The following is a 25,262-nucleotide window of genomic DNA, read 5'->3' as shown; positions in this document are numbered from 1 at the left end:
CAGGTTTTGCCTTATTAAATTGCCATAAAAGCAATGGATAATCAACAAGTACTGGGGTCGGCATAACGCCTGTGTATTTGACACTAAAGGTAACACTTTATTCGCCACTTCATAGATTTTATCTAGCACCACTACCACGTTTTCTAGCACCAGCTAGTTTCTATAACGTTACGAATGAACCTAGCAGTTGGTCAGCAGAACAATATATGGGACGGAGATTTCCGCCACATTTATATCTTTATTGCGCTTGTTTTATATACACAATCTCTCGTAAGTTCATTGTAAGCGTTATTGCTGTTTCGGTATATTTACGAATAATATGCAGTTTCTTTATTGCCTCCTAAATGACTGAAACGAAGCGCGTAGGCGTAACTTTCAACCCCATTGCACTGGAAACTATTTATTCCGGGCTTCAGTTTTACACAACAGTCATGTTGGAAACATTGTTTCAGCCGAAACAAGGAAACCATAGAATTTCTAACCAAGCATCCTCCGGAAGTACGACAAGACCAGCTTCGCGACAGCAACGTTCGGAATTGCGTTCTGGGCACATTCCTGCAAAACATGAATAAATTGACAATAGATGATGGCCTTGTCCACATATAATCGGTTGGAGAGCAGCATGACTATGGGACGTTCGATAATAATGCATACCAGCAAACAAACCCACCACCGAGATCAAAGGCACAATGTCGGGTAGAGCTGCTCACTAATCTTCAAGTCTCCTCTTGCTAACCACCTTTACTTTTTCTCATGCCGTTAAACGCTGGTGTAAATAATAATTGTACATCAAGCTAAGAATCATGTCGCTCCCATACACTATGAGAATCGGTAAGCGAAACGTTCTTCGTCGGTTGCGTTGATTGACAGTAGTAGACGGTGATGCGTACGGCTAATCTTTAAGTCGTTCAGCGCTTGATGAAATTCCAAAGCAGCTATGTGATCACAAACGTTACTTTGAGTAAATGAGATTTGTTGGTGTGCGCAGTAGACGGAACACACAGTTAGACGTGCTTGCTTCATTCGTTGTTTTGCGCAATTGTTCAGAGCCAGCGAGAGGGCAAGCCCCGTCATTACCTGAAACGGGGCAGTGTTACGCCGAACTGCGAAGTTGCAAGACGGCCGCTGGCATCTTTTTGCCATGACACATGCATACCTTATTCTGGCTGTTCTTCTGCAAGCCCAGCATCAGCTGCCTGCACGAACAAACTAGCGCACTGTTTATATTTTCAGAAATAATAGACTACCGTTATTTAGGAGACACAAAATGAGGCGTGGTTTGTGACATCACATTTATCCTCTTTAGCGCTCTTCCATATATGTCAGATGCCAAGAGCAGAGGTGACAAGCATGTTATGCCTGCCACTTCTTACGACAGTGGCGACAATTACGACAGTGGTGACAATGGTCAGCCAGTTGGCCACCCCCCGCCAATCCTTCTACCCCTGCACGGTGCTCCTGCAGTCTGACGTTTACCCGCTGTCCCGTCTGCCCTATGTAGATGTTGCCACAAGAAGGGGGTATCTGGTACACTACCCTTATTCTGCATGGGACTAACCGGCCAACGTGCTTGGTAGTGCATACATTTCTTTTCTTCCATCCTTGCAGCATGTTGCACATGCCCGCCAGTTTCTTGCACGCCTAGGTTCCGTGACACCAACGTCTTGAAGATGTTCGCATAACAATTGAGCCGCGAAATCTATGAAGCTCACTGTGTATAAATGCAATCTCGCAGCTGCGTAAGCAGTTGTTCAGTGTCGCTGAGTGATAAAGAGTTGAATTATTTACACGCAAATGTGTGCCACTCACGCCCGCATGCCAATGACGAGTAATGGTTGTCCGATGATTGCCAAGTGCGATTATGATACATGTATAAATGTAGGCTTGCCCGGAGTAAATCTCAGTTGAAGCTACGCGCCTGTCCTGGTGCTTCTTTCCTCGTCCGTTGTCGTTTGCGCGGTTACACGATGCATTCCAATAACTCTCTAAGGTAGGCGGCGATTGCTGAGCAGTTTCTGAGATGCTGGTGCGCTAAATGCGGGTGCTACCTAAAGACATGAGCTGCGAAACGCTAAAAGGATGCTGTTTCTCCTCTTGAGGAACAAAGCTTCACAAATCTGTGCCAAGAAATGTCTTCCAACGAAAAATGAACGAAGCGGTGAATGTTTTAGAAGAGAATACAATGTACCAGCATCATAAATGCTCACTCCTTCACAGAAGTAAAACCTTCGGATCACCACCGGTGTCTTTATTAGGAGGCGTTACTTGTAATACTGTAAAGTGCTGCTCAGTTTGGTGTCGAAGAAAATTATGAAGGCAACAAAATGCCCGGTGTACTTGCTCGACCACTTGATTTACTACTTGGCGGTGTAATGGTCTATTTAGACACGCCCGTTTTTTTTCGGGTGTAGCGCGAGTTGGAGTGCATGCGAGATCCAGTATAAAATGTTGTACTCGAAAACATTGAAGGAGCCTGTTATCCAAATGACCCAGACATTTCACGGTCGTCAGACGAACGTACAATAGGTCAGATGAGTGCCACTACCATGAAGGGTTCATCTACTTTGCGAAATGTGTATCAGGCACAGATGGCCAGACCCTGTCTCCTGTGAAAACGCTCGTTTCCTCGAGCCGTGCTGCCGGTCAGCGAACGTCACACGCCAAACATATTTATGTGAGAATAAGGTCACACGGCCAGCGAGCACACTGTCTGCTCTGCAAAGCGAAGCCACCAAGCATAGATTTAGCTATACAAAAACGTTTATGAACAATGGCAAGTGCCGAGGCGAGGCTTTGAGATCTGCATGGTAACGATTTCACTTGGACAGTAAAATGACTATGCAGGAAACACAATGATAAGGATGGAATACAAATTATTGGCTCTCTCGTAATAATGAGTACATGTAAGCATGAAATGGCATCTCGCAAAGCAGATCGGTTGGAGATGATACAAGCCACAGGCGCGAACAAGACCAAACCAACCAAACCAAACAAGCGCGTGCACTGCGAGCGAGAGCTGAAGCCTGCAGACGATAGCGCGAAACGAGCGGTCGGGTGGGTCCGAATGACACCAGGGGTTGTATTCTGTAAGAGTCCACCTAGTGGAGATGCCCATTTCGTCTGCTACTGAGGTTCTGATTGACTGGGCTGGGCTGAGCGTCCGCAGCCGCGAGACGCCACAGCCAATCAGCATTTCAGCAAGAAACAAAATGGACATGTTGATTAGGTTGACTCTTACAGAATACGTTCCCAGTTTCCCGCGCGCACGTCAGTGAAGGGAACGCTCTCATTAGCATCCGCCATTCGGGGCTTGTGTCGTCCATCTGCGACTCCGCGTTCGCTCTTTCATCTTGCTGTGCTCCTTCGTCAATTACCCAACACGAGCGCGCCATCTGATGGAAACTGCTTGAAGCGCACACAAGACTGATATGCTGGGACGAGCGCCATTATTACACTTCTCATATTACTTTTACGCCGTGATGAACATCGACCGTTGCGCTACATTCATTCCGCGCAACACCTAAAAAAGTCTGGTGCTATGCTGGAATTTGCTGTTTATAAATTATAACTTTTACGTAAAGTAAATTTATGTCTGCGATAAATTCAGCGCGGTATATTTGCGCTGAAACACTACCGGCTCATACGGATAGCATGAACATTAGTAACATGACTGCGCATTGAGGGTGCATTGTGGTCCTACGTGCATATACGTCGCACTCTTTGCGATTCTGTGTCCGTACATAACACTTCATTGTTACCTGCCTCCTTCATCTATAGAATTCGGTGGAAAATCTTTTTGGGACTCAATCTGCTTTAACTTCGGGGGGGGGGGGGAGGCAGTTCCACCACTCTGGCGGTGCGGGGAAGTGAAAGATGTCGACAAAACTGCAACTCGCGCTTGATTGTCAGCCGTGTCCCGAGCTCGAGCTGCTAGCGCTAGGCTTTCACACCTGGGCACGCTGAGTAACCTTTAGTGTTCCCGTATGCTTTTGCTTTCGGGCCAGCTCAAGGGCAGCGCGGTCTCTTTCTGACCTGTTTCTGTGGAGCCGGTCTGCGTCTGTGCAGGATGGTCATACTGAAGCCAGCCTCATTGGCTTCTACAATGCCGGGCATCCGACCCGGTCTCCACCCACTGCAGTTCAGGTGGTCGCACAGGTGCGGTTCGATGAGCCCTGAGTGTGTGTTATAATCGCGCCTCCGTCTGATGTTGATTTCTGTGCTAAAGAAGGCTTGCAGGACAGCAGCTTCAAAGTGTTGCACAATTGCTTGTGAGCGTGCTGGGAAAGCGAGACAGAAAAGTCACTACATTGCCGCTAAAATCTGTATCAACGTCACTAACAGTGTCGCTAAAGCTTATCAGTAAATTTTAGCGAACGTAGGCGCTTTCGACCACCCTATTATATGGTAACATGGCGCACCTGGTTCAGCGGAACATATTACGTTTGTCTACGGCTCGTGTGAATGAGGAATAAACAGCGAAGTTGCTGGCAGTATGTAACGAAGCTATTACTATGCTGTTATACTTACATAATCATGAACGATGATAGGTGAAATTTAGCCTATAAGTTCAGATTGTGCGGTTCTAAATAGAGTATGCCCGAAAAAAGCCATTGTTTGCGCAAAATCCAGGTGATAAATAAGTGGGTTCAGGCTCGTCGGAATGAGCCCAACCTCTCCTATGTTTATGCATTTCTCCAATCGACCTATCTTATTTATGTGTTGTGTTCTAAACCTCACAATAACGATTGTAAGTATCCGTCAATCGAACGCATCTAGTGAAAGTGCTCAACCCTGAGCTTTAGGACGTAATTCAATAAGTTTTGTCAAGAATACCGCCTTTTGTGATCGCACTGTGAATCCTGTGAGGGCTGCCGTTGCTTCAGCATGGGTTTTTTCGAACTTGGAAGTCGTTAGTATCTGGCCAATTTTTCTGTCGCGTCGCTGAAAAAAGTCGCGGATCGCAAATTAGGCGACACTATTGCTAAAGGGCAACACTGAGCTTCACCACAGATTCTCTCTGCTTTATTTCTTTGCCCAGTGTAATGTACGCCTCACATAATCGTCCATTCCTGTTTTGGTGCGGGATAAAGTCCATCTGTGTTCATTGAGTGCTTGTGCATGTCTGAAGCCTTAACCCGCATCATCATCACATTCACCTTTCACCTCTCATGCGCTCCTATCGTGTAGAATATGCATGATCTCAACAACTCCCTCAGACGCCCTGCAAGACAGCCACAGCGGCCAAAGCATGTGAGAAGCCGAAGGAAGCGGAAAAACAAATTTTGCTTTAGACATACGCCGCAAACTGAACGTTAGACGCTCAGTAGGTAGGATGAAGTACGCAGTATATTCAAAATGGCGTCTTCACCGCGCTCCAGAGACCTACTACCATCAGGAACTACTATGTTCCAAAACACTCTGACAGCGTCGACCTGCAAATTTGTTTTTCGTCGCGCTCCGAATTATTGTGCAACCATGCACTTGACCAGATTGCTGGACTATAATTTTAACTGAGCTTTATTACAGCTACAACCAGTGTCCCCTTAAATATATCCTTGTACTTACTGCTGCGTTTTTGATACATTCCATTTCTTGTTGTGTAAACACACCCGACACATTCTGTAATCAATAGAGGGGAAACACAAGGAAGAGCACGCCCATCAGCTTTCATGCAATGTCGACATAAACTTTCGAACATTAGAAAAAATCAAGTGCACCAATATTAGTGTTACCGTCTTCCTTTCTTAAAATAATTGGCCTCGCTATTTGCTTGCTAGTATAAAATACTGCACTGAAGTGAAAGTTTAGAGTCTTTTATTATGCAGAATTTCGTTGAGGACGCCTTTGGCTTTAAGTATTACAAGATGATAGTTTACAGCACCACTGATGCTATTTCCTCCGGTTTCTGAATGCAGACTTACGTGGTATACCAATGTATGGAGCTCTAAGCGGCGTTTGCCTTATCGGCAAATATCCGCGATCTTTCTTGTCTAGCCCTTTTTGTGGGCTTGTCCCGATGAGGCTGAATATTAAACGGCGGTAGGAGAATGTATTTACACATACAGCAAGCAAAAGACGTGTAAGCCGAACGCAATGATTTTATTGGACGGCTTATTTCGACTTGGTTTTCACGAAATTGATTCATTTCTCAAGTCTGTAGCGACATCAAATGTATATTATGTTATAGTTTCGAGGGGGCGTAATGATGGTTCTGCAGTTCAATATAGTTTATCCTAGTGGTTCTTCAAAGGCCCTTTAACCTTTTATGGAAGGAAGATGAATGAAGAAAAAAACCTTGTAAGAAATATGGCAATTGCTTTCACGCAATCATACAAAGCAAGCTTACGGGAACTATCTCTCACACAGATTTATAAATATATATGTACACCACAAGCACAATCTAATACGCTATCCGGAAGGAACGCGGTGCTACGTATAAGCCAAGATTCTCATCAGTCCACCAAGAAAAACAAGAAGCGCTGGAGGAGCTTCCGTCCGCATTCGTCCTTTTATAACCTTGCCCTTGACGAGCTAAGCCCATTCTCCGTGTCACAATCGTTCAAACCTCTTTTTTTCTTTTTGCTGGGCCATTTACGCGAGCGTTTAAACAGGAAGCTGATCAGAGATTAGTTCAGTGTAAAAAAAGTACGGTACTTATTTTCTACGTACAGGTTAGGAACCACAAAATCGATGCTGATATGTTCGTTATCCGTGTAGGACATGTACCACAGCTATCATTTTGATGTAATGAGTTAGGTAAGTGAATATATTGACTGTGTACTCTGCATGAATATAAATATTCACTTTTCCAACAATTATACCTAATAGTTTCATCCATTATCTGCGAACATTAAACCGAACGATCTTTTAAAAGGCCCATGAAGAAAAGAAATATATCCAGCTTCAATCTTGCTGCACAAATGTCGGTGAAATAGAAGCTAATTAGATCCTGACTTGCACCTTTGTAATCATTCAAGGGGTTAACATACGGCTATATTCTGCAGTAAGTCGGCGTGTTAAAAAAAATAGTAACATTATATACGAGTAAAGTATAACGCTCCTCTCTACTTGCAACTTTCAAATGGTTCATACGGTGCTTGTTGGCTTACCCAACTAATTATTAGAAAACAAAAACAGAATAAAAGACTCACGTTGTTGGACCAGAAAATAGGCAAACTGCATTCGGAAACTTGCTGCAGTTGAAAAGAAAATTGTTCTTCAGAATTGTGTATTTGAAAAAGCACTAATTGTAACAGAGTACATGCTTGGCTGATACTATGACAGTTTACTAGCCAGGAGCAGCAATGCCTTAAATCACACAGGAAGATGGGAGAAGTGCAGCCCTAAAATTACGTGTTCACTTGTTCTATATAAGATTTGTATATCAAAAAAGCAACCAGAAAACAAACTTACACGCAAATCTTCTGTTCCAAGTTTCTTTGCGCAGTCCAACATTATGTCACAGCCATTTCCAAAAAACTGCAGGTGAAATATTCAAAATAATATTACTGTAACATTTCGTAAGAAAATAAGACATATCTACGACATTTTGTTTCACATTTCGTAAAGCTGTTTCGAGGTAGCACCCACTTAAATTATTCTGAGAAGCAGTGAATCTGTCCCACATTCGGCTTATATGTATTTCCTGAAAGGCATGTGCCATTAGTATAGCTGGTTCATCGTCGTAGGTGTGAAGATAGCGTTAGAACGATTGACATATACTGTCAAAATACGACGCGAGCGTTATTACTCAGGCCTTGTTTTATGTGTTTCGTATATCTTTGTACATGACATGTACATGACATGTATATGTTCTTTGTACATGACCGGGGTAGTTGGAGAAGTATGGGAGAGGCCTTTGCCCTTCAGTGGGCGTAACCAGGCTGATGATGATGATGATGATGGTGCTGGTATATCTTTGTATAACTTCTGCGGTTTATCTTGGTTGATTTTCTTTTTTTTTTGTCGTCTAGCCTCTTAACGCTCGCAGAACTTGTAAAACAAGAAAAAAAAAAGGCGTGAGTGAAACCGCAGAAAGAAGGTGCCGCTGCACGTTCTCCTTAGTAGAGTATGCAGGGAACGTCAAAGAAAACCACGAAAACAGAGCAGTCCCAGCTAAACAGCGGCCAAGCGTGCAGCCCGAGTTGGTCGCCTGCCCCTCCTACATTTCACAATGTTGGAGCCGATAATCTTAAACACAAACACGCCCCGCCTGAAAAGGAGCCATCCTGGCAACTCTGGAAAACGAAAGCATCGGTCGGTCGTCATGGTTTAAACCGTGCTACAAGCACTGTTTCGCGCCATCGGCAAAAGTGATCGAGAAACGGCCCAATAGGCTTGATGACATAGCTCACAGGTGATTCTTGCTGCAGTACATGGCAGCGTCGTGGTAGTTTGACCGAAACTTGGTGAATAGGCTAGGAGGAGGGGTCATGACCAGAAGCGAAAGAAGCTTTCCGGTGGAATAGCAGGCAGTACAGGCAGATGCGTCGTGGCAAGATTTGTGGCACCGTTGATCTTCGGTTGTGAACGAGCGAGCCAGAAGCCGACATTATTAGGTAATCAGCCGCTTCTAAGACAGGCGTCACTTCAGAAGCGTCGGTGCGGTAGGTGAGTGAGGTGTCCATGAAGCAGCAAGGTTCTCGTCCACAGAGAAGAAAGGACAAAAACCGTTGGCAGCGTAGTGCACAGATTTATAAGCGTAAGCGACAAAAAGAAGAAACCGGTCTCAGTTAAACAGATCGCAGCATGCATCCATCGCAAGCACGTCGTGACGCGTACAATTGAAGCAATCCGCCACGTCATTTGTTTTAAGATGCTGTTTTAAGCGCCTTGTCTGTCGTACTCGTTGTTCTTTCGTCCTTGTCTTCGTAGCGCTCTCTTTTTTCATTAAGTATGCTCAACCAACTCGCCCACATCAAGCTTCTGCTGCTTCAGGTTTTAAGATGGTACGTGGATGTGTTGCGATGAACGATGTTGCATCCCTTCAGGAATACCTAGATGGCATAGGAGAGAAAGACGAGGCCGCGGTCACTAATAATTCTCGTGGTGCACCATGTCGCAGAATTTGGTGGCAAAGAAGAAAGCAAACGACGTTTCTCGCGGTGAAAGGCAGCAGTGTATATCTTTCGACGTAACGTGTGAGGTTGTCTAAGGCAACAATGATCCTCGGTTGCCATTTGGAGGGCTTGGAAGCGCGCCGTAAATATCAATTTTACCGCGGTCGAATGGTAGGGCAGTGCAGGTTAAAGAAAGCAGGGGACCTGCGGAACTCTGAGGAGGGGTTTTGTGATGTGGCCACATAGCGCGTGAGTGGACGTACTGGCGAACGTATCGGTACGTGCCTCACCAGCAGTATCGAATACAAAGACGAGGCGCCGGCGTCCCCGCATTAGTAGTTATGCGAAAAGGTCCACAGATGTCTGAGCAAAGATGACAGGGAATTACTAGGAGCCATCAACAGCAGTCGGCAAGGCAATTACGTCACACCAGCCAGTCTTGTCGAATGACAAAGTGTTGTTCTGGACGATGAAGGGAGTGTGAGAGATTCAGGTGAGCGGTGAGAGAGCAAGTCGAGCGCTAAAGACATACATTGATCTTTACGCTGTGCGGTCGGCATGCCGTTTCAGATGACAGATAAAAATCGCAGTAGGATGTTGGTCAGCAAACAGTGTGAGAAAGCAGTGAAGAACGGCCTAGGATATCCGCCCGTAAAGGTTTCAGACCAGAGCGATAAATGAGACGTATGCCATACTCTGAAGGCGTGAAGGCCAATGAGCGAGATGGCCAGTGGAGTCTTTGGAAGAAGATAACCAGCATAAAGCATGGTGGTTAGATACAACGTCAAATTGGCGCCCATAAAGGTAAGCAGGAAATTTTCCGATTGCCCAAACAATCGCTAGACATTCGTGTTCCATCAGAGAGTAGTTTGATTTTGCTTTCGTTAAGATAAGGCTGGCATATACGACAGCGCAGTTGGCAAAGCCGTATTGGCGCTTGACGAGAATAGTGCCAAGTCCCGCACCGCTAGCATACGTGTCAATGTCGGTGTGAATCACCAAATACCACTGCGTGTTCTTCTAAGTGGAATCGCAAGGCATCTAGCAGAAGACCAGGGAAACGGGGCAGTCTCAACTCTTGTTCTTGTTCCCCAGTGAAATGAGGCAACCCGCTCAATGGTATCGGCTCAACAAATACGGAGCGTCCACCACGACTTCATCACCTTGCTCGTCCACACTTCACCGTGCTTGTGCGAATAATCGGCAGTAGAAAGGGCAACAATTGTAGCAGTAGGACCAATAATGGTCTTACGGTCTACAGACAGGGGCAGAAGTTAAGGATTCGCCTCAGTGTGAGAATAAATTCCAGGCATGCTTTTACATATACATTGCTAAGAAGTAGGGCACTAAAACCTCCGTGCAGCGGCTTGAAGGTTTTGCCCATCTCCATATATACATCAGTAGCGCAGTACGCAGAAAAAAATCAGTACAGAAGAAAAGCGAAGGATCATATTACAAAAACATTTTCATGATAAAGTACATACTGCATAATTACCTGGAGAGGAAATGCAGAACATTCCTGACATGTCTTCAATACTAAACAAATAGTATAGAAGAATGCATAAACAAATTAATAAAGGAAGCTTCTCAAGCGAACTTTTTAACGTTTGGCGAATCGAGGTGTGACATAATTGAGACCTGTTTGGTAAGGAGAGTAACGCATGCCTTAGCGTTTCAACAAAGCAATTGGTACACGAACGGTGCAGATGTCAGTATTCCTGATTCCTGCGAAGTCACCTATGGCGCTCAGCCGTTCTACGTTTAGTGAAGTGTACTTCACGCCAAATCAAGAGCGGCACGCTTCGGCGCTCTATCAGAGAACGCGAAGCACCTCCCCTAGGCCAGTGTATGGCAGTGCGGCTTCGATTCGATGCGCGGCTGCGCCGGACGCATTGGCGCTACACGTAGAATGGCTACGCTGAGCCGTGTTCACCTGAAAAGTGGACGACTCTGTACCTGTACTTTCAATAATATGGCCTTAAAGAAGGCTGGCGAGTATAAATATTAAAAAAATATTATTATACTTGATTTAGGATGGAAGAGGCAGATTATGCTCATTTGAATTAAGGCCGTAGGTTCATTGGGTTTCTGAGTTGTAACTTCAGCAAATAACCCGATATATTAAAAGAACAATTGTACTTCACTGATTTTCGTAGTTTACTTGATTATGATTGTACGTGGCTCAAGTCACAGAACCGCTTGAAAGAGTGCTGAATAAGGCAGCAAGGTTTTTTATTAATAGTTTATATAACAGTATGGTTAACTATAACAGCAAGTAAGAATAAACTATAGTAGCAAAAATTAATATACCGGGGAAGTAAGTCTACCGTTTAATTTTTTATGCTCTTTATTATTGCAAAACCGAGAATTATATATATATATATATATATATATATATATATATATATATATATATATATATATATATATATATATATATAATGTCGCCGGCATATATGTCCACGTGACGCGACAATTCACAGAGAGTCCGCGAGTTCACTTTCAGGGGTGACGTATTCCGGCATACTTTTTTCGAGCGGCACATAAGAGAATGCAATGTTCCTTCACGTGACATTGTTAATATCGCAAACAACGTTGCCTTTTACCAAGTTTCATTTATGTGATCATTGCTTTCGCTCGTTATAATGTAAGCACCCCCCTCCTGTGATGGCCATACACCGAAGGAGGTATGCAAAACATAAATTGATTAATTAATAATTACCAGCTCTGGCTTACAGTCTGAGAGGCTATGTTTCTCTATCACTCAACAGCGTGGCTTTTCCTACTCAGCACTACCCTATATGCTATAAATGCCTATCTCTCCTCGATATAGATGCCGATAGAAGTTTGTTATTCGTCCACGAAAACTGTGAAGTTTATCAATGATGTGTTTCGGGCATTCCTATAGTCATTTTTGTTTTGTTTGTTTTTTCTACTCAGCTTGCCCACGCTGATAAAGCTGCGGGTGATTATTACTGCAGAGAATTTAGGGATTATGCTTATTAACGCGAAACTAAAAAAAAAGATCTAAAGGTCAATAATCCGCAGAACTCGTTGCTGTGAGGCTATTCGCTTCTGTCTTGGGTGTTTTCACCTCGCCTACATTGCCGGTTGTTTAAATTGGGCTTCGTAATCCCTGTGCCAGCGGTTTTCTTCAGCCTGCATCCCCCGGTTTGAGTAAATACGCGCGTAAAACGGACATGAACCCTGCCACGATATGAAACGGTATATTAATGCGATGAAACATGAAAAAATAAATGACGAATAAACTCTCGTACCATCGATGATATGAAAAGAATGTGGACTAATGGAAGAAGTGTGATGCTGGGAAATAAAATGCACCTCGTGAACACTATAATATTCTTCGTATGAGCCATCTTACAACCAAGCATGTTAAAAGAAAGCGTTGAATGCTCTTCCGGGCAGATAACAACTTTTGTGCGAACAACACTTTTCTGCTTGGATAATGCTCTCCGGTTCTAATTGACTACATAGTGCCATCTAGCCATGAAGCGTCCCAGAATAGATCAGCAGGGTAGCATAATAAAGTTTCCTGCGAACCAATACCAGAAATTGGACATTACATCAACATTTCTTTGCCGCAATCCCTTGAGGGGCTGTTAGTATAAAAGAACTGCACCCAGGAGGATACCACCTCATATGCCTCATACAACCTCATACCACACATATGCGTGTTTACAAGATGAATGAATGAATGAATGAATGAATTAGGTTTTATTATTAATAGACGAGGTACAGTACAAGCAAAAATATTCAGGAGGAGGTCACGAGGTCAAAGACTGTAATGGTGCCTCCGGTACATCGTATAAGTAAAAATATAAACAACAGTTGCAACAACTAGTGTAAAATATTTAAGAAATAGCAAAGTTAGTATTGGTGTAGGTTTGGCAGCAGTAATACAATTCAGCTGCAGACATGTTTGTAAAAAGTACAATAATTATTACATTCGACTAATTACAGAAATATTGTGACGGGGCGCCGAATAGATGCCAGCGAAGCACGAACACAAGCAAATACTATTTACAGGAACGATCAAAATGGCTAAACACGCGCAACTTCCCGGTCAACGTCTTCTTCGTTAATCGAGTGAAGGTGGCTCTCGTAACATCTAACCTCCCCGCCAGCTGGAGCGGCCTGTGCGCGCAGACTAATTACACAAGAAGGAGGTGGCGCCAAATTATGGCTTCAACCAACATACACGCAACGACGTCACGGGACGACAGAGTGCACTGTAATAAAAGCTTTCCTTAAAACACAGAAATTTTCTGCCAGCTGTCTTCCCAGAAAATTGCTGTAAAGCTCCGTTTTTTTATTTTTTTTCCCTTTTCTGTTATTTAACGAGTTCTTTCTGTTTTACATTAAGAAAAATTTTGTGTTTAAAGACAGTTATCTGTTTTGTATTACAAGAAAACTTATGTTTAAAACTTAAATTTTTGCTGTTATTCTGATAATATTTTCCCTTTTATATTACAGGAAGTGTATGTGTAAAAGAGTTTGAAACTATCCATTTTGTGGCACAGATACATCCAGTTTTCTGTTTATATTTTTTCTTCACTTATTTTTCTGTTCCACTGTACAGAAGTTTGATGTCTAAGGACAATTTTCTTTCATGATGAATTATGGGCGAACCAGGACTGTCGCTGAAGCCAACGCTCTGAAAGGGCATTTCTATTCATGAGGCCTGTTGCCACCCTCGCGAAGAGAACTTTCTTTCCATAAATGTTCACTGCAGTCTATATCCCTTGTTCGACCACTGTTTATCAGTTGTATCCTCCAATTTCATATGAATTTCTTTCAAGATTGACTGTTCTATCGCGTGCCACATAATCACTACAAAATAACAAATATCATGTAAATATGCAGCTGGTCTCAAAACGAAATTACGCTCTGTGCTCAAAGCTAAAAATGTTCAACTGCAGCGCAATAAGACAAAGTTCACGCGAAGGGCTCGTGTCTGTCTGCATTTTTCGTCTGTTTTCTTGTGCTGCTGTTAAGTATAGTCAGCACTTTTCTCTCAGTGGCTGGAAATAATTTGTAATTTAGGAAATTGTAGGAGAAAATGAATTGTGGTTTTATTTTACATCATAACATCGTTCGAAAGATAAATATAAAAACGGGAATACTAATACTAACTAGGTTCAGAAAAGAAGCAGCATCGCTTTTCCTCCAGATGTTATAACAGCTTCAAAGTAAATTTTCCTCACTATAGATAAACTTTCGATTGCGATGGATAACGCCCGTACGTAGAGAAGGAACAGGAAAAGGTACATACCCTTTCGAAGCAACGCAAGCGAAGTAAATAAATACGCACTTCTTTGCATTTATTAGACACTGATGGCTAACTTATAGAACACACCAGACGCTGCCTGTAAGTTTGTTTTGAATTTGTGCCGGCATGTACTCATGCACAAATTTGCGATAGACAACAGCATCAAGATGGGTGCGCAGTGTGTATGAGGCATCATGGTAGGCGTGCATTACGTCGCAGTGTGCAGATATTGTGAAGTGCACATCGAAGAGATGTGCCTAATTTCAAAATGCTGAGAGACTCGAATGCATTTGATGTACAAAGGAAATGTTCTGTAAAGACAGATATTGATTACACCATCGCAGCTAAGTCGCAAAATACCATAACTGCCCTCACCTGAAAAATGTTTCATCTAATTTCGCTCTAACGCTTGTTTTTTCATGAACGAATTCTGGTGTGGTACGTGCGAAAACCACGATTTTATTATGAGCCACGCCGTAGTGAGAGACTCCCGATTCATTTTCATCACCAGGAGATCTTTAACGTGCCCCTATTGCATGGTAGAAAGGGGTTTTTGCCTTGCGCCCCGATCGAAGTGGGGCCGCCGCGGCCGGCATTCTACCCCAGGACCTCGTGCTTAACAGCGCAACATAATAGCTGCTTAGCCACCGCGAAAAGTGTTTTTTTATATATAAAACAAGGAACCAGATATTTCATGGAGTAACGTGTGACAAAGTGCAGGTGGCACCACCAACACTGCGGTAAGGGATCCTACAAGAAGAGCCAAGCTAAAGTTTGTTCCGTACAAAAATGGAAAAGTGTTTTATTTAAAAGCAAGAAAAACTGACGGCAAAATAGGCCACATGAAAACAAAAGAGCGAACTTCTTACAACAGCACAAGAAAACCATATATAAAAAATATATATAGAAAACTTATATATAAAACGGGTGGTATAACGTAGAACTATTCCAAACATTTCTATTCCAATTGTGCAATCAGCCTTCCACGATTGGTCGAAAACTTTTTGGACCACCCCCACTGCAGCTGTTTTTCACGCGACGTCACGAAAACCGCGAGAGCTCCCTATCTTATATGATGCGCACGCACTGATTATACATGATTTGACCGAACAAAAGAAAAAAAATAGTTATTTCTGATTCGACGCCTTTTACCATTAGCCCCCGGCTATTGGTCAAAAGTTTTCAGGTTTCACCCAATTCACCTGCCTGTCACGCGACTTCACAAAACCACGAGAACTCACCGCGTCAAAGTGGCGTGTACGCGTTAAAGATGCATTAATATGCCGAACAAAACTCAATTTTCATCTGAATAGCCGCAGGCTGCCCCATTCCGAAAGGAATAAAAGATGGCTGCCGCCGATCGCTCAGGCACTAGCAGCTCGCACCTGCCGGAGAGCGTGGGATTATTTGCGTATAACAATACTTTTAGCGAGGCTGTGTAACGGTTTCGAGCCCTTTCGGCACCTTTACGCCCTCTCTCTGCCAACTCTTTGCTGATGATCCGTTTTAGCGGCATTCTTAACGTTCCGTTGCATGCCGCCCCAATTTTCTACCAGCCACCGCAAGTTAAGTAGGGGAAAGCGGACCAGTCAAAGACGCCGGTGCCACCCTCTTCATGCCGTTATTAATTTTCAGTGCAGTGACTCCGTCCCATCGAATTCCTCTCCCCTTAAGCGTGCTCGTCGCATCTTGTCAGCCCATTAGAAAAGACAAGCCGCTCAGTGTAGGCAATTATATTCGTTTTTCAAGCAAACAAAAGGGACCTCCTAGTAACGTGGAGAGCGTTTCATCGGTCTGTTCAGAACAACCCTGCGGGTTGTCGCAACCCGATGGTTGCGTTGGCGGTTACGCAAATTTGACTTCAGGAGAGAGGAATAAAAACATGTTGGAATAGTTTTACGTTATAGGGACTCATAATGCTGCTGAAAAAAAACTCAACCCGGCTTCGGCATTACGTTGTTGAAACTTTTGATTTAAAAGTCAGTCTTGGTTATGGAGGCATCTGATCATGCAGACAACTTTTGGTGCAAGGCCGTGCTGCTTGCTTGGCCGCTGCACCTTGATTTCTTTCTCAGGGCGTCATGCTGCGACTGACCTGAAGAAAAAAACAGGGGTGTTTTAATATACATATCGCAGTAGCATGATTGTACAAAGCTCAGTGAAGCGCCTTACTACAATACTTTTTTGGGGGAAGAGTGGTGAACAAATCCCTGCAGTGTGCGCGTATGTCAGTACTATCTGGGAGGCGATTTCCAAATAATGTTTATTCCATCCAGACGACTATTTTGTTTGAGGTAACTGCAGAATATTAGTACGTGGCCAGCCCATGGCACCGTACACACTTTGAAGCAAAAAGCACTCACCATGGGAGAAAATGTACACGCCCTTCCCCCACCCACACACTCACACCGCACGCACTCACACAACACGTACAAAACATACACAAGCACGAATAGCGTACGCAACACACACACACGCACCACGCACACTCAACTCAATGTTTGTGGTCGCTGTTTGCTTGAAAAAATGTAGAAGCATTTACAGGGAATTGCAATGATAAGCTTCATTTCATTATTGCCAATATGCACTAAGCTAGAGGATGTGTGAACCTCAGGGCAATCGAGGTGTCTCTGGTTTCCTGTTTTAAGCACAGTTAAGCATGCGAAAGGCGACACATTCAGAATTATTATTGCTTCATTTTAAAGGCGCAACAGTCGATGAAGACGATGAAAGAAAACTACCTCAGGCTGGTCTCCACAGGTTCAGCTACAAGTGTAGTTGTCACCCTCCCACTATCTTGGTCGTTCTGTTGGTGGTTTTTCTGCGTGTCACCTATTCATGATAATATTACCATACCGTTTTTGCAACTATGTTGAAACATTTTGTAAACCATACATCCAGTTAGAAAGTGATATAAAAAAGAAATATGCAGATTGTCTCATGAGCTCCTGTTTTATAACTCCTTGAAGAAATCTTACTATTCACTTGAGGGCACATGTTGAAATTGCGGAATTGAAGCCGATCAGTAGAGAAGGGATGCAACGAGTTGATTACTTCTTGACCTTAATTTTGGAATTTGTATGTATGCCTCACATAGAATACTTATGAAGCTGCTCAGTGAATCGTTTTCATTATCAACTTCAACATTGAAATCTGTTGCTCAAGTCCACTTCTTGATTTAATTCATATCAATAGGCCGAATTGCTCCGTGTGCTTTCTTTTTATTTCTCAAACTAAAAAAGAAGTCGCACTTTCGCCCTAAAGCGAAGCATCGATTGCGATAGCAAATTAGCAGACAACCATAAAAAGATACTAGTTTTATCGGCAGTATAAAGTTGGGAACATTCGCTCGCTGACTTTACAAGCATGGTGTCAGCAGGCACAAGCAAACACGACCACATCACAGTCGATGAGCGCGTACATTTGCTGTGAACACGCTGGCGTGCGCAGGCGCAGCAGCAGAAGCGAACGAAGTGACCTTCGTGCGATCTGTCGGTTCAACGCAAGAGGAACGCAAGATACGAGGCGTGGTCGCGCCCGCAAAGTACCCACTTGTTCGCGGACTCTAAATCGCCCCCCCCTCCCTGCCGCGCTGCCTCCGTCAGTTCCTCTTGCGCCCGGTCGCGGCATGCGCAGTCACAAAACAAATCACGCGTCAGATATTTTCATAACGATATCTAGCAGAATAGCGAAAGGTAGGATATAGTCCTCATTATTTGAAGTGGTGGCCACACTTCGTAAACTGTATGGTATTAGTTACGCGAAACAATGACACACGCTGACTATTCACTTTTTTACTAGATGTGTTGCTGCAGTTTAATTGATGCAAATTTTTTACCACTTGTTTCTGATTTTTCGCAGTCCTTCGTTCATCCATATAATTATTATTTGTCAGAGTCAGGAAGGGATGTTAGCAGACGACATGGGTGCGATTCATTTGGGGCCCCGAGAGTGATGACTGCATATCTTCGCGGCACGGGTACTAGCACTTTCCGCGCTGTGCTTTTAAAATGCGCAAACAGTACACCAGACAAACAGCCAGACAGTCCAGTGTTCCCGCTAACTATTTAAAAAACTGAAGCGACTTAGCTGGTGTCCAGGCAAAACTATTTCCCGATGGTAACGCACTAAAACACTCGAACCGCTGCTAACAAAGCAACAACACCAATACTGGATACCGTGTGCTCTCATATGCAACGGGTTGCATATGCCAGCATCAAAACAATTCAAATATTAAACAACAGAAAAGAAAAGTCACGCTTTCCGATCACTTCAACAAACTAAACACTTGATCGTAGTTAAGAGCTAACGTCACTAAGTGAGCTTTGCTGAGAACTCACACATGCAATTTTTTTCGCTCTCGCCGCCACAGCAAAAACAACTACATTCCGAAAAGGCAAGAATAGACAGTAATATATTTCTCAAGCCCACCGGTCAGCCCTTACGTATGCTATAGCAAAAAACGAAAGCTAAATTTAATACCGAAATTCAACGTTACCTCACAAAGAGCAACGTACGCTGAAATATGGCAACGTGTAGTTGCTAAATGTTTTCACGTCCCGCCTGAATTTTCTTTGCGCGCAACATTGTAGTCCTGTTCTGTGTCACAAACAAGCAGACAACATTGGGTGAAAGAAGAAGTCGTGCAGTGTTTGTAATTTACTTCAAAAGAAAACGACTCACCTCTCACGATTTTCGAAAGAAGAAACGGAGCAGTGCCGACATGTGCTGACTCGAAGAGCAGCCATCTTGATTATGGCACGGGACACCAAACCAATACCGCAAACAGCGCGTCACGCGTAGTATATGCAAAAATGGCGTGTATGAAGAGAAAGAAACTCTAAAATTATATTTTACAGTTTTTTACGCAATAACAATTATTTAAAACGGTTATATTTTAGTTTTGACTCCATTTATAGGCTAGAGATCAAGGAGAATCGAAAACTTCTGTTTTTTAACAGCCTTCTGTCATAGGGCATACACGGAAAACTTATTTTACGGTGTAGACAATTTCTGTTTGACGTAGTAGTTCTGCGGAAACCCGCAAGGTGGAGAGAAGCAATGAATAAAGGGAAAATGAGTCATCCACCCGTTTTGTAGCAATTGCTACAAAGGAAACCCATACGGGTTCCTCGAAAGAAAAGCCTCATAGTTGAAGAAAAATTCGTCCTGGTCCGGGACTCGAACCCGGGACCACCGCCTTTCCGGGGCAGCCGCTCTACCATCTGAGCTAACTTGAATAAAGGGAAAATGAGACATCCACCCGTTTTGTAGCAATTGCTACAAAGGAAACCCATACGGGTTCCTCGAAAGAAAAGCCTCATAGTTGAAGAAAAATTCGTCCTGGTCCGGGACTCGAACCCGGGACCACCCCCTTTCCGGGGCAGCCGCTCTACCATCTGAGCTAACTTGAATAAAGGGAAAATGAGACATCCACCCGTTTTGTAGCAATTGCTACAAAGGAAACCCATACGGGTTCCTCGAAAGAAAAGCCTCATAGTTGAAGAAAAATTCGTCCTGGTCCGGGACTCGAACCCGGGACCACCGCCTTTCCGGGGCAGCCGCTCTACCATCTGAGCTAATCTCTACCATCTCTACCATCTGAGCTTCTGCGGAAACCCTTGCGGGTTTCCGCAGAACTACTGCGTCAAACTCTTGCCTTTGCTTCGTGTTGTCGACAAATTCGACTTCGCCCTACCATCTGCTAGCCGCCTGGTTAGCTCAGATGGTAGAGCGGCTGCCCCGGAAAGGCGGTGGTCCCGGGTTCGAGTCCCGGACCAGGACGAATTTTTCTTGAACTATGAGGCTTTTCTTTCGAGGAACCCGTATGGGTTTCCTTTGTAGCAATTGCTACAAAACGGGTGGATGTCTCATTTTCCCTTTATTCAGACAATTTCTGTGTGTTTCCTTTATATTAAAAGCTTTCTCTTTGCAGGGTCGATGGTGGAAAGCTATCCAGTGGCACAATCTGATAATTAATGTCACTAAGTTACCGTAAATCATTGTAACGTCCGCTGTAACGCGACAAATGCTTTTCGGAAAGACATGGACGACAATATGGAGTCCAGAGAAGTATAAAAAATCCCGGAGTAAAACAGAGGTTTCGGTGGCTGTGGTCAGAACGGTGCTTTTGAAATTATTGCGAGCTGGATAGTCGCTCATGAGCGCTGTGACGTACCAGATGGGTTCGCGTGCCAGCATAGCAGGAATATTCTCTTCTTCTTGTGTGACAGCAGGTATCAGCGTGCAGATATACGAGGCTGGGTTTTGGGTAAACAGTAGACAATATTGAAAAAAACGTGCAGTGTCATGACGGGATGTGTTCTGCGCGAACATGAAATACGGTATAGCGTTGTCTCACTCACGATCATCATCAGGCAAGTGCATGGCCAGCATATGGATTAAGAAGCGGTTCAGCCTCTCGGTGAACCCGTTGGTCTGTGGCTGGTATGCAGCAATGTGCTTCCGCTCCACAGAAAAGCAACAAAGGAGGTCATTCACTACTTTCTAGAGGAGGTAGCCTCCTCGCTCAGTGAGTTATTACCTAGGAGTACCATGGTGAAGGATAACGTCACGAAGTAGGAAACCGGCAACGTCATTGGCGCCACTAATCGGCAAAGTTCGCTTGATGGCATACCGCGTAGCATAGTTGGTCGCAGCTGCTACCCACTTGTTCTTTGATGCAGACGTAGGGAATCGGCCGAGCAGTTCGAGACCGATGCGGTATAACGGCTCCTTGTGTATGTGAGCGGGCTGTAGAAAGCCTTCAGGTGACGTCGAGGGCTGTTTACGTCGCTGGCAATGGTCACACGCAGCAACGTAGCGTCGAACAGATCGCTACAGACCAGGCCGGAAAAACCGGCGCCGCACGCGGTCGTATGTGCGGGATACTGCGTGATGGCCAGCAGCTGGGCCATTGTGGAGTTCGTTGAGAACAGTAGCACGAAGTTGCATGGGGAGAACAAGCAGAAGCTCCGGACCGTAGGGAGTGGTACCAGGACGGTAAATAATATGGTCATAAAGCTGAAACAGACGCAGCGACGGGCCGGGCGGGAGGCAGCCTATTACACATAGTAACGTGTCGTCGCTTTTCTGTTTAAGTTGGCCAGATCTGAAACAGCCATAGCGAAGTCGCCAGTATAAGGCTCGGCGGTGTTGGCAAGCTTCATTGGGTAGCGTGATAAACACTCGGCATCTTGGTGCATCCGGCCAGACTTGTAAAGAAAATTATAGGTGTACTCCTGCAACTGTGAAGTGCAGCCACGTAGCCGTGGTGACGGAACGTCAAATGCAAGAAAGCGAAGCACGATTAAAAGCAGATACTATTTACAGGCATGGCCAAGATGGCTGAACACGCTCAATGTCCCCGCCATCGTCGTCTTCTTGGTTAGTCGGTGTAGGTGGCTCGTAACAATATCCTCCTATTTTCAATTGTCATTTATTGAGCAACCTACTAAAAATTTACATTTACGATATTTAGGAATATAAATAGGGTTAGGTTTATTTAGTGATACTTCAATTACGTTGAGTCATTAGGCCGTGGGCTTGGTGCAGCAAGAAGGTCTACAAGTAGCGCATTCCTCAGAACTTTGCTACATTACGTGCATAGAAACGCACAACACACACTATTATACACATCAAGGCAGATGCGCATCAAGGGGAACACGCCGTTTTTGTTAAAGATTGTACGCAGCCCACGCAATTAATAGTTCGTTTGCTTTCGATTCCTAATCATAGCACTCCTTAAGGAGCCTGACAAACACTTAAACCCTGACCAACAATGAAAAAAGAAAATGTATGCGAAAAAAATAAAAAATTAACCACACACTGCTAAATGAAGCAACAATTCAGTTCGAAGTAATATTGGGATACTAAAACACAAATTCTCGTTTTTTGTATTTTACAGCGTAATAATGGGTTATAGCGACCCTCACGAACCTTAGCTTATGGCTTGAGAATTCTCCGGCTACCCTAAGGCCCTGCTCAGCTATAATGTAGTTTGAAATGGATTACATGCGGTATGGTGTTGCTCACAATAGCGATGGCCGTTTCATCAGAATGTTTTCATTTCTCCAACAGACGTGTGTGGGGTTTTACCAGAAAAACATAGCATCGCCTACAGACGCGTGACGTGTAAACATGCTATCTGTTTAGGCGGGCTTCTACCTTGTTTTGTCATCTTATCCGAGCTTTCTTAAGACTCGCTCTCATAAGACTCGTAAGGTAAGTGCACTGATTCACACCGGCTACATTCCTAGGGTAAAAATTTTTTGCCTTAGCAAATTACCCCCTTTGATTATTAACCCACATTTTGGCACAGTTCTCTTCTTCACTGTCACCGTTGAAGGTGCTTCGTTCATGTTCCCTAAATGCCAGCGAAGCCCTGGGCCAAACTCTAAACGTGAAGGGAGCGCCAATGTCGCTCGCGACGGGGAGAGCTAGCTAGTTTCAGGCTACAATAATTGTTCCAGAAGCAAGGAGCACTACTTGACAGCATCTGTAAGGTATAGAAAAATCAAACAATGCAATAAGAGACGCAGTATCTCTTTCATCTATCGTATAACAACTACCCAGACAGCTAACAATTTTCTGTACACCATTATCATCCGGTCCCAAGAGCTGACTCCAGATATTAGAAAAGGGTAGCAACTTTCCACAACTTGAAGTGATGATAGAAATTTCGTACTCTATACTTCTTCGAAAATACTGAGATCACACGGCTTTAAAATCAGGAGTGCCCTTTGACAATCCGGAAAATTTTCAGAGCAGCTTTCTGCGTATGTCTGCGAACGTTGCCTGAAGAGGTCCGTTATGGAGTGTTTACACTGAGGGGCCTCTTCTTGTATAGCTTATTTCATCCGTAATTTCTACAAGTTTGTAAACAATAAACTTCAAACTCAGATTCAAAGCTCCCGAAGATCCTTGTACATCTGATTGTAGTTGTCTTAACCATATCATCACTGTTTTTAAGGAATATTGAACCAGTTTTTTTTTCACCACTCCGACAAGGATGTGTTAGAGAAGAAAAACTTTGTGCCCTCATGCCAGATGCTGAGCACTAAATCACCACCGGACTATTGCATGCCATTATGTCCGTCGAAGGCTTCGATAAATGAGAAGACGCTGAAATTTGCACTAGAAATAATAACTCCTGCTAGACGTTAGATTCAGCCAAAGTTAAGCACTCTGTCTAGGAGGACTTGCGAGAGATGATTTAAGCAAATGTGTGCGACGTGATTAAAAAGATGTTCCGAGGATAAAAGTTCCAGTTGCATCAATTTATGACACCGCTCCCCCCCCAAAAAAAAGCAGCAGTATCAAGGTGTTCAAGAACTGTAGCCGTGACGACTTCAGCTTCAACTCGAAACGATAACCTATATGCTGCCATCCAGCCCTGAAATTGCACATCCGCGCCCACGTCATGGCCCGGTAGCGCCACCCCCCCCCCCCCCAATACGACCACCAGCCATGATAAATCAGGGCCGCCAATCCTGCCGCCACTCCGCACAACGTCGCAAGATATACGCGCCCCTGAAAATCGAGAGCTTTGCAATAACTGTGTTGAAGCAAGCCACGTCTGCTGCCGAATTTCTTATCATCAAAAGGATTACAATAATTCGCCGTTTCGTAACGACAAAGACGAAAGTCAGGGAGAATCGGCGATTACCTTGCAGCAAATAATTGCGCACCCCTACAAATCTCGCATTCGCCTTCTCTTGGTCAGTGCATTTTTCCTATTGCCACCAATAGTTTGGTCGAACTGAGTGGCAGACCACTGTCCACTGTAAGGCACATTGGCAGCAGTAACTGAGGGTGATTCGTCAAACTGGTCAAGATACTCCTCCTGAGGAGACGTCTCAAGAAGAATCACGAATACACAGCAAACACATGTGGCGTTCAGAAGACTCGATGCGAAGAAAACGCTATTTATCATCACCGAACTGTTCGCTATCAAATTGAATAAAGTAAAAAAAGCATTGAACGGCAATAGAATCAAACTTTCGACATCGTACAATTGGCGGGGGGCACCTGCACAGAGATCGGAAGTTCATAGCTATAAATACCGTTCGGGCTTCCTAATTTTGCAGAATTTCTTACGCAACGTATTACCCGCCAACGAATTTCTAAGCCAATAGGGCGCAGGTATTCAACTGAACTCTATGTCGGTAACGTTGTCCGTGAAGAAAGCTGTACTTCCGCTGAAGACTCCCAGTAACCACGTCATGAATATAACAGAAAACAAAGTCACAGTTTCGCCACGTAGCGGCATCGACATTTCTGCAGTGCGAAGCAGTTGTGGATGTTGTCATCGAATGCGGTGGTCAGCATTTGTTGAGCGTGCGTGAACTCTATGTGGGACAGTGAATGGCGCAATAATATGGGGTTGAAGCAAAGCACAAGGTAACAAACACCACCCACAAATATACACAAATCAACGAAGTCGTTTCCATAATCCACGGAGAAGAAACGGCGGCATCCAGCAGTGCCGCTTGTCTGCTCTGATTCTTTTTAGATTCGACGTTAATGTAGGTCTTCCCAGGTGAGAGGAGCAAAAGTTCTCTAGTCCCTATTTGCGAGCCTATGGCGGCTTTCCATGAACAATTTTTGCGGAGAGTGACTTGCTAAACGCTTGGTGATAAAGGAATGCACTGCACCAGCCCGTAAAAATTTGTGCTGAGTTTCGACACGAAATGGAAACATTCAAAATGGAAGAAGTAGGCAAAAGCTGCGCAACAAATACATCAAGCATGCGAACAGCCCGTGGGTTTCTCTGGTAGTATTTGTGAAGGCAAGAAAATTATTATTGCTGTCATCGCACAGCGGACGGCGCCCCTTTAGCCAAGCCATCCGAGGAAGTCAGTAACAAAAGACATCTCCGAGAAGGCCTTGTAGGATTGCTACAAACTATTAAA

General features: G+C 44.2%; 1 protein-coding gene across 2 annotated transcripts in view; it reads right to left on the bottom strand.

The window, feature by feature from the left end:
* Nucleotides 1–252: 252 nt before the first annotated feature.
* LOC142589028 (uncharacterized) overlaps nt 253–25,262 on the bottom strand; it is a 28,785-nt gene continuing 3,775 nt past the window's right edge. Inside the window, exons 3-6 of one of the 2 annotated variants that reach the window (XM_075700822.1) lie at nt 7,414–7,479; nt 7,152–7,193; nt 5,566–5,619; nt 253–555 (exon numbers count right to left, since the gene is read on the bottom strand). In XM_075700822.1, the coding sequence (XP_075556937.1) occupies nt 478–555; nt 5,566–5,619; nt 7,152–7,193; nt 7,414–7,479 (240 nt within the window). In that variant the 3' untranslated portion in view covers nt 253–477. The remainder of the gene's footprint in view (nt 556–5,565; nt 5,620–7,151; nt 7,194–7,413; nt 7,480–25,262) is intronic. The other variant, XM_075700823.1, reaches the window with a different exon arrangement.

This window comes from Dermacentor variabilis, chromosome 7 (assembly GCF_050947875.1).
Source record: "Dermacentor variabilis isolate Ectoservices chromosome 7, ASM5094787v1, whole genome shotgun sequence".
In the NCBI taxonomy this organism is placed as follows: domain Eukaryota; kingdom Metazoa; phylum Arthropoda; class Arachnida; order Ixodida; family Ixodidae; genus Dermacentor; species Dermacentor variabilis.
The sequence above is the reverse complement of the archived record's forward strand: the minus strand, read 5'-3'. Positions and strand labels throughout refer to the sequence as shown.